Source organism: Lepisosteus oculatus, chromosome 8 (assembly GCF_040954835.1).
Source record: "Lepisosteus oculatus isolate fLepOcu1 chromosome 8, fLepOcu1.hap2, whole genome shotgun sequence".
Lineage (NCBI taxonomy): Eukaryota > Metazoa > Chordata > Actinopteri > Semionotiformes > Lepisosteidae > Lepisosteus > Lepisosteus oculatus.
This window is the reverse complement of record NC_090703.1, coordinates 19471807-19489128: the sequence shown is the minus strand read 5'-3', so window position 1 is coordinate 19489128 and position 17322 is coordinate 19471807. Positions and strand designations below refer to the sequence as shown.

General features: G+C 39.0%; 1 protein-coding gene across 1 annotated transcript in view; it reads right to left on the bottom strand.

The window, feature by feature from the left end:
- Positions 1-17322, bottom strand: part of btbd7 (BTB (POZ) domain containing 7) — a 97123-nt gene that overhangs the window by 7803 nt on the left and 71998 nt on the right. Inside the window, exons 4-10 of the mRNA XM_006632570.3 lie at positions 10876-11084; positions 9158-9233; positions 8510-8670; positions 3183-3326; positions 2677-2866; positions 1885-2063; positions 302-706 (exon numbers count right to left, since the gene is read on the bottom strand). Coding sequence (XP_006632633.2) covers positions 302-706; positions 1885-2063; positions 2677-2866; positions 3183-3326; positions 8510-8670; positions 9158-9233; positions 10876-11084 — 1364 coding nt within the window. The remainder of the gene's footprint in view (positions 1-301; positions 707-1884; positions 2064-2676; positions 2867-3182; positions 3327-8509; positions 8671-9157; positions 9234-10875; positions 11085-17322) is intronic.

Here is a 17322-nt window from a genome sequence, read left to right as displayed (position 1 = left end):
ATCTGCTGCTGCATCTATGAAAGCTTTCTATCTTAGTGTGCACCACCCCACCTTAATGTGATGGGCCCTCAGAAAAGGATAGTTAGGAAACTAACATGTTCTTTTTAATACAGTGTATAAAACAGGAATAATGGCTCATAAAGTTACATTATTTAAGATCCCAGGTGACTAGCAATTTTTCTTAAAAAGATGTTTTGAGAATACAGTATTGTACTGGATTTGTTTCAATGAACCTCCTCTGGATCTCTATAAAGGATCTGGATCCGTTGACCCGAAAGGGGATTTACGCATGCCAGCTCACCCCCTGCTTCTCCGGGTGCAGAGTTCTGCTCAGTCCGGCAGGGTTGGTGCAGTCAGGAGGGACGGCCTTGGCGCTTGGGGGGTAGGCAGGGCTGGCGTGTTTGGAGGAGGGCCGCAGGTGAAACAGGGAATGGTTGCACGGATAGGAGAAGGAACGGGAGGGCGGCTGGGCGGGAGCTCGTGGTCTCCAGCCAGCCTTGAGGTGTCCGTGACTTGGGGTAGCTGGGGGGTGGTACGGGGGCGGAGGAGGGGGCAGGGGCGGGTGGAAGTTTGCCAAGGACTCCAGGTCAGCAAACATGCTCTCCACCGCAGGGGTGCTATTGATCCGGCAGCGTCCTGACTGGCGCAGCGCCAACACTGGGCTCTCATCTCCAAAACGCTCCTCGGGGAAGAATTTATGTGGATTCTGTGCATGCAAAATAAAAAAAAACGTTAAACAAGGATAATGTTATATATTAAGTGGTTTACATACTTGCCTTTTTGGAAAAGCTACAGTACAGACTAATAGAGTGTAATGTTAAAAAAAAGAAAAATAAAGACCGTGGCAAAGCTCTATAGCTTTATAACAACCGAAAGGCAGAAACTACCCAAAATAATGTGCCCTTTGTCACAAAATAAGACCAGAAATTACTTTAAAACATTCAATGTGACCAACACAATGTAGCAGAATAACTGCAAATCTTGTAAAGCCTGCAACTTAAATTGCTGCTTCAAATCAATAATTTATGACCTTTCCACTTGAAGGTGAGGCAAAAAATGGCACTAATTGGCTTTTTCCTGGGTATGTTCTTTCTGCCCTTGCTATTCTTAGTAAACTCGTTCCAATCAGCACTCAACTGAGAAAACTACATGGCTCACTTCTGGACAGGAACCTTATTGCAGCTTTACTTTTGGCAGGGTAGAAAAAAACAGCTGTTTTTTATTTGTGTTAAAAAAATCCACAGCTATAGGGTGTGCTAATGTGAAGAGTAGCTTCCTGTGGCTTTCTCTCTGATGTCAGAGGCCCAGAGAAGTCTGATCTGCTTTTCACAGAGACAGACTATACACACACTGCAGCTGATGTGCCATGGAAAAAAAAAAGTTGTAAACAGCTCTCAGAATAAAGGGGGCATGCAAACGAGATCTTCCACCACAGTATGAGAGAAAACAGGCAATCAAAGAGACTTTTAAAGCCATAGAGGAGATATTGAAATTAACTGCAATTACTAATAAAAGTGGGCAAGGTGGTGGTACTCGCAGGGTTTTTAAATCTGATCTTGACTCTGTAAAGAATGATTGTTTTTCAAAAGCAGTTGTTGCAATGTCCCTGCTCTCCAAGAGCTCTACGGCAAAAAAGCTGAACCTTAAGTCTTTTTTCTCTGCCCTTCAAATGGTACACTCCCTAAAGTCTCGAAGCACTTGTGTTTTTGTAAAGCACAATCTGTGAATTGATCCATCAGCAAGAACAAAAATCAATAAAAATCCACCTGTTTTTCTGACCCCAATAATAGAAGCAATCACATGTTTAGGTGGTGATAATCTGTCTAATTGTCAGTGGAGGTGCAAACAGCTCAATGAGCCACTATGGGACTTCATGTAACTTACCTGCAGGAGCTCGGCAGCACCATCGGGGAGTCCAAACTCCCGCAGCACACGGATCTGAATCTCGTAGCTCACAGTGGCTCCCTCTCCGCAATTCAGGGCATAAGCCCTTTGCACCTGGTCCATGTGCCGCAGCTCCTGGAGCCTCCGGATCATCTCCTTGACCACGCTCAGCTTGGGAACTACAGAAAATCAAAATGCCAATTAAAATCAGTGTGGTCAGAACTGGAATTGAAATACACAAAGTAGATTTTATTAACCTGTGATTGTAGTTATGGGAGAAACTGCATGGAGCAAAGATAAAACCGTTAACATATTTAAAAACACAGCATATTAAGACAGATTTATTATGAAAAATGTTAAGCTTATTCATGCAAGTCTGTTGCATGTCTTCCAGCAGTTGTATAAAAATATGTACTCAATATCTCAGTAAAAAAAGGCTTACAATACTACCTGGAACCAGAGCTAGCAAGAATACTCTTTGCCTTAGGCAATACATGCAAGGTCAAAAATATCTGAGAAAATTTGCAATGTGCTATGTGGGAGTTACACATTACTCCTACATACATGCGAATGAGCAACACTTTACCAAAAACTACCAAAGGGGAGACAAGGTTAAGTTAAATGTTTTAATACTGAACTTGAGGACGCTGTGCATGAAAACCATATCTTTGCTGCACAGATATACCATAAGACAAGACCGACAGAAGTTTGTTCATCAATTATAAAATTAATAAAGATTTTTGGACATTGCAAGGGTGCGGTGGAAAATCCTGCACCATCTGATAACCTTACCAGGTATTTCATTGGCTACCACAGATGGCGGAGCAGTCTGGCTGCCTGTGATTTGCTGGTGATTGATCATGTGGCAGCACTGGGGCACTGCATTGTTGACCATATAGAGGGTGTCGGGTACATTAGACATTCTCACCATCCGCAAGCGCACCAGATCGGTCTGCTCTACCATCATTTCATCTAGAACAGACTGAGAGGACATCAAGATTAACAACCGACCTCAATAACGACATCCTGTTTAAAATAGCAGGCGATTACATCGGTCAGGTCACGACATGTCAGCATGTCTTGAAAGCAAGAGGAAAGCACCTAATGCTAATGTTTAGACCAACTGTTCTATTCCACAATCAACATTTACTTAAATGTTAAAACCTAACTCCCTATTAAGCTCCCTGTTACTCTTATATATAATTCCATCATTTCCAAATGGCTTTATTTGATGTGTTCAAAGGACGTTTTTGATATGGCTCTCCATCACAGAACTGAGTTCCCCATCATTTTCCTACCTTAGCTTCCTCTACATACGGTGAGAAGAGCCGAGGCCGGACGTAGATTCCGGCGTTCTTTTGCCGTAACCAGGCATTGGCTTTTCCCCCTTCTGCAGTGGGCAGCATGTCTGAGGGAGGTGTGCTGATCAGTCCTCTCTTCATCTGGATGAAAAGAAATCAAACTTTCATGAGCTCAATGAGATGAGTCTAGAGTTGTTGCCTGACGAAGCTGAACAACATTTCTCAAGATTTAGCACACATCACTAAGCATTAATCGGTAACTGCGCTATGTTATTATCCCCATGTAAATATGATCCAGATGCACTTGGCTTCATGAAATCTATTGGAAATGTGTTAAGAAAACCAGAATCTATTCATCTTTACCTTAGGACTGCATTGCAATTGATCCAGCAGTATTGTAGGAACTGCAGTTTAACCATAGGAGCTCCAATCACTTTGTCTCCTTTTTTAAAATGTCTTACATCCTTGAGGGGCATATTTGATGTGGAATTATCCAAAGCAAATTACAGAACTAAAGGCAACACTACATTGACTGTTGTGGTCACATCCCGCTTAGTTACAATAAGAACAATACTTCCACACTAAAATTTTAGTTTTATGATTCATGATTCATTTTATCACATTATTTAAAGACATCCACTGGTAACAAAAGAACATATCAAAAGCTTTCTGAGTGATCTCAATATTGAGGAGTATTGATTCTTTTCTATGTTACTAGTGCAGCTAAAAAATAATAGATTAAATAATGTGGCAAAAACACAACAGAACAAACAGTTTTAGAGACCTGTAAGAAAATCTATGGTGACCCTTATAAACTGAGACGTACAGTGGACATCACGTCTACAGACCCTTATCGACATTTTAGGTGTTGTTGATGTAAAGGCTGAAATCAAGGCAAACCCTGTCAGACCTTTTTTCACCTTTAATAAGATCTTGTAACCAACAATATTTTGTAAAAAAATAATTCAAAACAAAAAACTTTCAATGCCTTGCTTGCATAAATGTGCACACCCTTTAACTAAAAATTTGTGGAAGAACATTTTGCTTTGAATAGAGCTTTCAATAGGTCTCTATCAACTTAGCACACCTAGGTTTTGCAATTTTATTCCACTCTTCTTTGCAGAAGAGTTCAAGCTCAGTCAAATTGATCTCCTGTGCACAGCCCTCTTTAGGGCAGTCCACAGATTTTCCAGGGTCTGACTGGGCTATTCCAGGTTATTTGAGCCATTCCTTGGTTGAGTTGGCTGGGGGCTTCAGATCATTGTAGTGTTGAAAGGCGAAATTCTTCTTTAGCTTCAGCTTTCTGGCAGATTTTGCACCAAAATATCTGGATATTTGGAGCTGTTCATTTTCCCCTCTATCCTGACCAGAGCCCCTGTCCCCCGATGAAGAAAAGCAGCCCCATTCCATGATGCTGCCGCCACCATGCTTAACAGTAAGCACTGTGTTCTTTGGATGCTGATCTGTGTTGGCTTTGTGCTGAACATATCTTTTGGAATTAAGGAAGAATTAAGTTCTACCTTGGCCTCATCAGACCATAAGACATTTTCCCACATGGTTTTGGGAGACTTACTGTATCTTCTTGCAAAATGTTTACGAGCTTGGATGTTCTTTTTTGGGAGAATCAGCTACTGTCTTGCCACCCTAACCCACAGTTCAGACTAGTGGAGAATATGTGAAATGGCTGCAATATGCAGGGAATGGCCAGTTACTGCCATATATTCCTGCAGCTGCTTTAAGGTTGCCATTGGCCTAATGGTAATTATTATTATTATTTCAGCCTTTACATTAAGAAAAGCTGAAATTTCAATAAGGGTGTGTAGACTTTTTTATATCCACTGCATATGTAACAATTACCCTCGTATTTATAGCAAAGTGCCAAACTTGGTCACTCATTTCACTTTTTCTAAATCTATGTGATATTTACCCATGGGGATGTCTGAAAGATCAACTATTCAAAGGCAAGCCTCATTCTAATGAGAATTTAATGGAAAGAACTGAAGACAATTATTCAATTTTATTGGACACACTTCAGAATATATTGCATAATTGACTACAATTAAGTATAGAGGAAGACATATTGAACATGCTTTGAATAATAGGTATTTACATAGTAATCTGTACTGATAAATGTTTAATGGTCATATTAAAAAAAATCACCCTTTATATATACAGAAATACACTGAATCTCAGCAGCCAACATCTGTAAAATTCAGAAACCCCAATGTCAAATCCCAAAGCACATCTCTGAATAGGATAAGTATAAATGCATTGATTCATCTTAAATTTAGCTTGATGGTTCTGAGAAACAAAAATAGAACAGGTAAGATTTATGGGCACAATCTAAGGTTTCTGATTTTAATTGATGGTGTGCTTTTTAATCCACATGGCCTGGCTGGCCTTTGCTAAAGAAACCAGAAACCAGGCAGTTAAACCTTATCTTCTGTGACCTGCCGAGTCCTGCTAGCCGACATTTGCATTTGCTTTTGTCTTCTCTTCTCTAAGAGAAACACTTCTTTACATTAAAACACTTAGAGCTATTAACAACAGCAGCAAAATAACAGAAAAAATACAGTCAAAGTGAAAAAATGTTTTAATAGTCTTGAATTATCATAATGCAATTTATGAAGATCCAGGATAAAAGCTTTCTGCAAAGGAAATACAATTACAGAGAACACAACAGCTTCACTGGATTCAAATCATTCAACTGCTTACTTGGGAAACTCTAACATATATATAGGGGAGACAGCTTTGTTAGGAAGTGGTAAATGTGACCAATTATTTAATTCTCACATTGGGATACAGCACTAACAATTTTGTGCAGGAATTTAGTCTGTGAATACTGCTATATATTGTCAAAACCTGTATTAAACAACCATGTTTAGGCTGTTAACTCCAATAAATCTCTGCTTACATGCAGATATTAAACTAGATTTAAACTGTCACTGAACTGTAAAAGTATTTTCAGACTTAGCTCCTCTCATTTTTCTGATTTTACCTGTCAGGAAGGAAATATACAGATTGCATGATACGGATTTTGAAATAAATACACCAACTGACATTCCTAAGATGATTTGAAGATTAATACAGAAATAACTTTCATATAACTATTTAAAACCCCGCAAATAATGAGGAAGAGTATGAGCTTCACAGTCAGTTTTTTATTTCTATCATGGTGACTATCAAGAACTTCTATATACATGTATAACCAACATGGAAGATATACAGTAGCTGTAACAGCTCTGTGAAGTTGACAAGTTGGTCTGCAAACAGCACAAACAATGACTCCCACCACATTTGTGCTAGTCTGTGCCATTCCAAGTAGAATTTGTGTAGGTATTTCAGGTGGGAAGCTGCGTCAGCATGCGTAGGCTGCAAAGGAACAAGTAATAGGTTTATTCCATGCTGAAAAAAAAGAAGAAAGAGAACACAACGTTTCGGCCGTGGAGCCTTCTTCACACCTGAAGAAGGCTCCACGGCCGAAACGTTGTGTTCTCTTTCTTCTTTTTTTTCAGCATGGAATAAACCTAGAATTTGTGTAGGTTTCATTACAAGGCAAAATTCCACATATACGTGATTGAAATCCTGTATAGAAATGTACATCTGTTGTAATGGTCTACTGCAGTATCTGACAAATTCCTAATTGTCTGACATTCTGGAGCGGAGCGGTGGCTCTGTGACTAAGGATTTGCGCCTGTGGCTGGAAGGTTGCCGGTTCAAATCCTGCTGCCAGCAGAGGAATCCTATTCCGCTGGGCTCCTGAGCAAGGCCCTTAACCTCAACTGCTCCAGGGGCGCTGGAAAATGGCTGACCCAGCGCTCTGACCCCAAGCTTCTCTCCCTGTGTCTGTGTCATAGAGAGCAAGTTGGGGTATGTGAAAAGACAAATTCCTAATGCAAGAAATTGTAAATGGCTAATAAAGTGATCTTATCTTATCCCTTATCAATGAGTGCTTGTATTTGTCTAGGTTGTTTGTAGCCCACCTCTGTTACTGGTTAAGGTCACTGGTTAAGCTTGATGAGCTGTGTCAGTGTGTCTACAGGCAGGTGAGCTCTTTTGAGGTAGAATGTAATCTGGCTGTGGGTGGAGAGGGGAGACTGTGGCGTGACAGTAAACACACTAAAAAGGAGGAGTACAGATCAGTGGCAGCATAGTCCACTGAGTTACTTCCCAGAGCTGAGCTGTAAATGAACCTTCCCAAAGAGTCCCCTCTGCTCCTGCCATTGATGCACAGGGCCAGCCCTTGACAAATCTGTCGCAGCCCCTTCTGGCTGACCTCAGTGTCATGGCAGCACCTGTGTGAACTGACTGGTATGTATAGCTCAGGGGGGACTGTCAAAATAAGTACGAGGTTTCCCCTGTGTGTTGGTAAAAGCTGCCAGTGTGTCTGTTCGTGCATTGAGGTCTCAACAGATCAGCACATCTCATTGGTTTCTTAGGTATTGAAGATTCTTTTCTAGGGGGGTGATGTACCTTTCTTCCACACAACTGTATAGTTAAACAGATGTGATGCAGGATCTGATTTTGGGGATAAAGGTCCCACAAAATAGCCTGACCACTGGTAACCAGACAAGTATTTCCATAATTATTAATAACTACAAAGTAGTTAGCATAAATATAACAGTGTTTTATCCACTTTTCTGCTTTTTACTTTACTATGAGGAGGCCTGGTAATGTTCCTCTTTTATACTTTTCACACAAAATCTGATGTTTGAATTCATCATTAAATTAAAACCCTCACAAAATCTCTTAATTTTACCACAGTGTGAGAGATCCATCTTCTTACCTTGTTTTCAAAAAGGGTGGTAGTTAAGAAATTCCATGGAAAAAAAATATTTAGCATGTCTTAATACTTCACAGCTGTGTAAAGAGTTTTAAAACCGTTAAGAAGGATTTATCAAAACTGCTTGTGAATAGCATATTTAAAAAGTTTAATTTGAGCAAATTAATGCAACTTCTTAGATTAGAGTTGTTTTATTGTGGTATTTTGTGTGCCGATAATACATAAACACAGAAAAGTATCTATTACTTTTGGCAGACTATTGGAATATACTCCCCCGAGAAATAATTATATCTCAGAAATGAAAGCCAATCTTAATGGCACAAATCTAGCACAAATGAATGTGGTGGCAGTAATTGCTCAAGTTGTTTGTAGATGGCTAAGGTCTGCTAAGCAAGCAATAATATATGATAAAGGACAAAAAAGTGCCTTTGCCAGTTTAATAAAAAAAAGTTTTTGCTTTACACTGAGAGCCAATTAAATCATATAAGATTGGAGACAATTTATATCTGAAAAGAGTAAAATTAACTTAATACCCACTCACCGTATCTGACAGGACCTCGCTGTTGGTGGGAAGTATATGCTCGATACGCACATATGGCAATAGAGGGGACAAAATTTCCTTCAGCTCTTCAATGTCCAAATCTCTTCTTTTTACCCCTCGTTTGTTCACACTGTGAGCGGTTCCACTCAGCAAGTTAGGCTCTGCATCACACAAGCAGAACAGATTTACTTCACAGTGGTGCAAATAATAAACAACCCTTCAGGGACCTTCTTTGTGGTCATTCTGTTAAATGTTTTGTTGCCAAATTGTCTTCTCTCTGAAGACAAAATAAATGGAAAAAAACAGCTACAGGCCTAAACAGACTTGACCATATGAATCTGGAGAACAACATCTGAACTTTGTTTTTACTTACATTGTCTATGGGCTGTGTGAGCTTGGTCCATATCCACAAATTGCACTTTTAATATGTCACAACATAAGAAAGACAGCTATCAAACAAGGTGGCTATTTGGCCTGTTTTGGTCACTTGGCTGCTAGTAGATCCAAGAATCCCACCAAGCCATTTCTTAATGAATCCCACAGTGTCACCTTCACCAACAAATGTTTGTTTCAGACTCCAAGGTATCAATGATTAAACCACTGAACACAGCAATTTCTTCGCCTTCTCTCAGAGACTGGGTTTCTTACCTCGGTCTGCCATTCTTTTAATAAGCTGGTGCTCTCCCCACTTAACTACATATTTGAGAATATCCTGCTCACTGGCCTGCAAAAAGGAAAAAAAAATAAGCAAAATTTAATTGTGATTCTTCATAAAGACATTGTGTATTTCCAAAGGCAAAGAAAGAGTCCTAAATTAGTATTGGAAAAATTCTCCTGTTTCTTCATATTTTATAGAAAATAGCCCAAAGATAAATGCCAAAGATAGTCTGTTGCATTTTTCATCACCTAACTTGATAACTTGAAACATTTGGCAGAGCTAACAACTATTCACCTTCAATTAAAAGTGATTCTCTCAACAGTCTCCTTCCAAACTTGATGTGCAGTCAGTGTGTGAGCTCTGTGGTTTTCCAAGACCTGTCATTCTGAAAGTACTGATGCCCCCAGGGAGCAATTCATTTTGCACATTTAACTTAAAAACTAGAAAATTTATCTTTATTTTGAAAACCTGGGGAACATACTAATCAAATCGTTATGGGCGGTCTGGCAAGCATTTAAGTATTTGTCACAAAGACACAATTTTGGAACAATTCCAGAATAACAGTTATACAGTTGCTTTTACATGAGATTTCTACACAAAGTGAGAACTGCAACACATTAAATAAAGATGATGTAATTCAGGTTTTTGGTTAATTTATTCTAACTCATGCAAGAAAAGAAAATCAAAACCATTCTTAACGTTCCTAAAACTAGAAAATTCATAAGCAGATAATTTGTTGTGCCAAAAAAAGAATTAATAAATGCGTGAAAGTTAGCTGATTAGGTAGTTTACTTACAGGTCTGAAATTTTACAGATACTAATTAAAACAAGATCAGCTATTTTAAATACTTAACAAGCTACTGCATAGTTATATCTTTTCTGATAAAAAAGAAACAGAAAAACCACACCATATAATAAGCCGTTGATATACCGTAGCAAAAGGAAAACTAGAGAATTTGGAAAGCAGAAAAAACATTTTGGAGCATGCCATCTTAACCTTGACCATTTCCCACTCGAACCACACTAAAAAAGGTGCCAATTAATTGAGTGACTTGTGCTAGTTTTTTTTTAATTTCTGCATTTAAACAGCATTTAACAGTTTTAAAAACAAGAGGCAGGGGCAGCATACAACAGTCCTGGAGGTCTGCGGTGAACATACAGTCACTTGAATTAGCCTAGCTGTAATAAACAGTCAAAATTTTACCCAACTGAAAATAAATATAAAGCTTTAAGCTTCAAGTGGAATCCAATGAAAATGTTTTAGACAAAACTGGAAAGTTAGCTCTTCACCACCATGGAACACAGGGTCAGCTAGGATTTTCCACACGAGTGTCTATCTTTCGAGAGTAAAAAGATTGCTAATTGAGAGCGCGTTTTAACATTTGGTTTTGTCAGTTGGGCAAAAGGTCACAGCATGCCAGAGGGGCTTTCAGATTGCCTTGTTCTGGTAAATATTATTGGAAAATGGCTGCATGTCCACTACGTGTAAGCATTAGGGTCATCAAAACTCTGGACATCTTAGAGACATGAGGAAACGAATGCCAGTACATACATGAGTCATGGCCTTGCAAATAAAAGAAAAACAGTAATAAAGTAGGTCACATTTACTACCAGTAACCTACTCAAGGTAAGACAATTCCATAATCACACTTACATTAAATGAAAGATGATTTTTAGTATTTTTCTGGGTACCCAGTTGGTACTTTACCTGTAGATAGTCAGACTGGATGGCAGTGAGCAAGTGGTCTTTACTAAGCTCATAGAGAACATCTGAAGTCATAATCTGGCTGAACTCCTCGCAGAGGAAATGAAGGGCCTGCCGATAGACCCACTTCGACCCGTAGGGCTGAGAACTCCACTTGAGGATGGTGATCACCGAGTCTAATGAAATGCTCTCCACAATAATGTCTTCACATCCTTGAAAGAAAGAAAAGAACAATTTACAAGATTTAATTGAAGGCAATTTTATTGAAGTTTTTCTAAAGGGTAAACAAATGGCGGTTAGTAAGCTGGATGTTGTAAAGGATGGGAAAAAGTTCTTTACAACTTTTATGCAACAAAACAAATATTATAATTTAAAGCTGTAAATTATGTTTTGATCTAGGAAGTAATCCTTCATTTTGTGTTTAGGTTCACTGTTTGAGAAAAGTAATGATCATTTAATTGGACTGATAATGAAATAATTAGCAGTGCAATAACCTTCTGGGAATATAGGAAGAGAAAAAGATACTCAAATTAATACTCAACATACATACCTCAGTGCGATTCTTTTAACATTTACATTTAAAGCTATTTAAAATTTGCAAGCTGTCGAATATTCACAAATGGCATACAATATGATGAAAATGTTAAGAAGTAATGTAAAAATAAAAACAGTGGAAGCTGATAAGGTGGAGCAAAAGCAAAACTAAAGTCGAAAGTAGATATTTTTTGAAAGGGATATGCAAATAGTCTAATCCTCACACTAAAGACTGCACACTGCAAATCACTTTCAATGCTGTAAACTATGATATTCTGTACCATTCCTTTGTTCTAAAACTGATAAGAAAAGTATCTTTAAAGTCTGAAATATAGAAATAAAATTTCATATTTTAAGAACATTAGATGTACCAGTTGCCAAAACTCCACAGGTTCCCAAGATACATTTCTTGATTCTCAGAACTTTTATATCAATGTCGTTTCTAAAAATCGAAATGTGAAGCAGTTATTTTATGTCATATTTAGTATCAAACAAAATTTTAATTACAAAAAATGTATTTGTTTTTTACTTTTGATATTCTGATGCTTTTAGATAAGCAGTTGTGTGGTTGTCACCAAGATACCACTGTAAACATTTTTCTGTTTAATTTACAGACTGGTATATTTGTTGATAGCTCAAACCCATTCGTTTATCCAACTATAAATTCCAAATGTCATTAATTTATACGGGGTAACAAACTACATAGCTTTACATTTTACCATCACAATTACTAAACTAAAAAGAGAAAGAAAAATGTGGCAAGACTAGCAATTTCAAATTAAAATTGAAAGGCTTTAAAGAGGAGCATCCCCATTTTGAACACGATCAGGTTTAACCAGCTGTGACTCCAAAACAAATTACTCACAAAACTGCACTGTTAGAGATCATGGGAGAGCCAATGAAAAGTACAACAGCAGAGTGAACAGAGACAAATTACAAAATTGATCAAAAGAAAGTGGTTAAGCTGTCTGGCAATACCAAGTTTTCACATAATCCAATCTAAAAAATGTCCACTCTTTATGATAAAAAAAATACTACAAGTAGAAAAGGAATTGACTTTAAAATAGGCAGTTCTTCAGATGGACATGCAGAGAATTGCATATAAGTCAATTAGGCTGTCTAAAATTTAAGAACGTGATTTCTGATTATCATCATCCAACAGTTAAATTGAAATCACTCTATTACACTGCCGCCTTTTAGCCCTCAAGTCCTGATACATTAGTGAACCAGCAAAGCTTATTGAGAGAAGAAATTTAACAGCTGGCCTTCAAAGTGACAGCTCTAAAACTGTTACCCAGTTACTGATTTATGTCAGCAGAACCACAGAAATGACTCTCACAGGTACAGTGCCTACAGAAAGTCTACACCCCCTTGAATTTTTTTCACAATCTGTTGTGTCCTTGCTTCAGTTTGATGCACTTAAATGAGGATGTTTTCCCATCTACACAGCATACACTTTTGGGGGAAACGGTAGCATCAATGGCAACAATTACAGCTGTGAATCTCTTGAGATAGGTCTCTACCAACTTTGAAAAACCTAGACTGTGCAACACTTGACCATTCCTCTTCACAAAACTGTCCAAGCTTTGTCAAGTTTCATTAGGGATAGCAATCTTATACCACAACTTCTCAACTGGATTTAGGTCTGGGCCACTCAAAAAGGACCTCTGTAACCACTGCAGTGTAGCTTTGGTTGTGTTCTTCTGGTCATTATCATACTGAAATGCGAATCAGCTTTCTTGTAGAGGGCAACAGCTTTTCTTCAAGACTTCTGTACTTTGCACCCTCTCTGCAGACAAAAGCCCCACTTGCTTCTGACATGTAATATCACCCAAACATGATGCTGCCACCACCATGCTGCACAGTAGGGATTGTGTTCTTTGGGTGATGAGCTATGCTGGGTTTGCACCAACAGTAATGTTTTGCATTTAGGCCAAAAAGTTCATTTTAGTTTTGTCAGACCACAAATGTTTTGCCACATGTTTGCAATATCAACAAAACACATCCTGCCACATAAGCCAGATTTGTGGAGTGCCTGGGATATTGTTATCACAAGCACGCATTGACACATTTTGGCCATAAAAACCTGTAGCTCTGTCAAAGTTGCCATTGGCCTCTTGGTAGCCTCTCTGATCGGTCTCTTTCTTGCTTGGTAATCCCAGCCTTTATGATGCATTTTGGTAAGAGTTTCAGTGACTAAGACCACTCAACTTGCTGGTGTTTCATGAACAACTGTCAAAGGAGATGGAACTCTCAAGTAAAGACATGACCAGTAAAGACCAACAGTGAGCAGAAGCACATGCTTCAGGATCATGATATCTGTGCATTAATTTAAAGTGCCAGGCAAAACAGACTAGCAAGTGAACATTTCACCCTGGGCACTCAAAAACGATTTCTAGAGAACACAACAGTGAGGGAAACAATAGTCAGGGTGCTGTGCACAGACCTATCTTTACACATGGCGGATTTGCATGTTGAGTGCCTCAAAGAGCAATGGACTATCAAGCATGTGAAATGTTCAAATAAATCATCCCTCAACCATGTTCTCAACAAACAGAAGAGTAGTGCACATGTGGCTCCAACCTGAAGAGCTCTATAGCCCTGAGTGCTTGGTTATGACAGTGAAGGGGTCAGGTTCCATAAAAGTGTGCTTGCACCCATTCCCTTAGAAGGCAAGGTCAATGCTAATTGCTAGTTAATGTTACAGAGTGATCATCTTCACCCCTTGATACATAATTACAGGATGACAATGCCTGCATTAGAGAGAACGTGAGGCTGCCCAGTGGCATTCTCCATTGCCACACACACGGCCCTATCCCATCTGGACAAAAAGAACACATACACAAGACTACTATTCATCGACTTCAGCTCAGCTTTTAACACTATCATCCCAGAGAAACTAGTCAAGAAACTCAGTGCACTGGGTCTCAACACCACCCTCTGCAACTGGATTCGGGACTTTCTGACAGGCAGACCTCAGGCTGTCAGGCTTGGAAACCACACCTCCGGCACACTAACTCTGAACACTGGGGTCCCCCAGGGGTGTGTGCTTAGTCCATTGCTCTACTCCCTCTATACCCACGACTGTAAGGCCAAACACAACACCAACTACATCATCAAGTTTGCCGATGACACCACAGTTGTAGGTCTGATAACAAACAATGATGAGAGGGCCTACAGGGAGGAGGTCAATCTCCTTACAACATGGTGTGATGACAACAACCTCACCCTCAACGTCAGCAAAACCAAGGAGCTGATCGTTGATTTCAGGAAACTGCAAAACGGACATGCCCCTATCCACATTAACGGGACTGAAGTGGAAAGGGTCAGTAACTTTAAATTCCTTGGTGTCCATATCACCGAGGACCTCACATGGTCTTTCAACATCACCTGTCTGATCAAGAAAGCGCAACAACGCCTGTACTTCCTAAGACTGTTGAAGAAGGCTAAGATATGTCCCCAGATCCTCAATAACTTTTACAGATGCACTACAGAAAGCACACTGACAGGCTGCATCACAGTGTGGTATGGCAACTGCAGTGCTGCTGACCGCAAAGCCCTACAGTGGATGGTGAAAACTGCCCAGTCCATCACTGGGGTTACCCTCCCATCTATCCAGGACATTTATGACAGACGGTGCTTGAGGAAAGCTCTAAGCATAATCAAAGACCCCACACACCCCAGCTACAGACTTTATGATCTGCTTCCATCTGGAAAACGGTACCGGAGCATTCAGGCCCGGACTACCAGACTCAGAGACAGTTTTTACCCCCGCACTATCAAACTGTTAAATTCCCAGCCTCTCTCACTCTCGCCTCACCCCTCACCTATGATCTGAACCTCACAGTGCCTTCTTCCTTTCTTTCTTACCAAAAACCCAAACACACATTGAAAATCTACCTCTACCATACATGTCAAAAGCTCACTCCCCATCATTTCTATCCCTTTATTTTATTCTGTTGATGCATATTTTTGCGCATAACCTGTTACCTTTTTGTTGTTTTGCACATTGCCTGTTGTTGTTTTTTTTATTTGCACATCGTCTGTTGTTGTTTTTTTGCACACTGCCTGTTGTCTCCGTCTTTCTTTTGCTGCACAATTGTACTGTTGTTGTTGTTTTTTTCTCTTTGTACTACTTATGTCCGAGAGCTAGCTAAATAGCATTTCGTTATACTATATACCATGTATATGAGTCTAATGACAATAAACTTGAAAATTGAACTTGTTTGAGGAGCACAATTCAAATTTCATGGCCTTTTCAGTCACTAGATATGAACCCAATCAAGCATTTATGGTGTGAGTTGTAGAACAATCATGCTGCATCCCTTTTGCAGAATTCCAGATACTGGTAGACTATGTCACAGTGCATACAGGCTGTACTGTCCACATATGGAGGCCCAAGACCCTATTAAGTGACTTTACATTAGTGTTTCCAATCTTTTGTCAAATACCTCTATCTGTGAGATATAATGAAAACAATACAATAGGAAGACACATTTGTGACAGCCAACAATCAGATCTCTAAGATCAGCTAACAACAAATCCTAATTTAAAACAGTGTAGCTGCAACAGTTCACTTTACACTGCATACACATTTATTCAAAATGCAACGTGATAATTATGTGAGCACTTCCCTGTATTGACTAAAACTAAAGTGTAATAGCTGACTAAAGCTTAAGTCTAAAAGCGTATACATCCCATAATTTATTGGCAAATGTTATACTGATCATTTGTAAAGAAAAAAGGCTATGTGCTCACCATTGTATAACACAATACAAGGGTGTCAGGATGAGCACCATCTGACAAAAGTGGGAAAAAAACTAAGACCTACTGTTTTACTGCTTATACTGTATAATCACCCTTCACAAAATTAAGCATCCTTACAGCATGACTACTGCAGTGAGACCAGACTCAAAGCGTCTTTCAATGTGGTCTGTTTACAGCTTATTTAAATTCCATTATAAATATTTCTCATTGCTACCTACAGGGGAAAAAGATCTAATCACAACCACAAACCCTACACAAAAACAGAGAAGCCATTATCAGGAGCACAACAGTAGCTTTCAGATGATCAAAAGATTAAGAATGGTCTAAATCAATATTGAAGTTTGTGTTTTAGCCTTTTGATATCATATTTAACTTGGATCAACAGCAACACAACACAGGCTTTGCGTACAATCACCACCTTTGATTACCATCTTTATTCATCACCATTTCCCTTATAATGAGATATATTTACAGCACAGCAAGGAAAAAGAGTAATTGAACTAATTTCACTACTTCATCCCAGCATGCTACTTGCGTTTTATTATTGTAAAAACAATGGGAACCTGACATAAAACCTAAACTAGAAAAAGAAAATGTAAAGTATTTGGTAATAATAGTTAATACATTACAAAGGCAGACAAAAATGACATTTTACCTTCTTTGTCATGCTGTGCCACTTCTCCTGCTCTGATTTATGAATAATCTGTCAGCAGAAGTAGTATTAAATAGGCTTAAACAGTAAATATCACACAGCCTTTCTATTATTAGTTTTTCAACAGGATGCATGTTGAAAGGATGACATTCACCCATAAAGGCATTTTTGTTTCTCGAAAGGATATTTAAAGATTGTAATGGTACAGACTCATTTTGACACCACAGTTATGCAACTCTCCATTGTCTCATACAATGCTTAGCCCGTTATTTTCCCATCATAAGCATTTTTTTTGCCTTTCTTAAACCAGAGTGCATACCAGAACAGCAGGAATCGGTTAGTTCCGTTTCCAACATCCCCAGAAGAATGCCTTTGATAGGACTGTACCCCTCCACTTGATCAGCCGCAGCACAAAAAGGTATCCACACAAATGGGAAAAATAGTAAAAAACGAGGAAACACTGCACTTCAAAACACATTCACATATTTATAAAACTT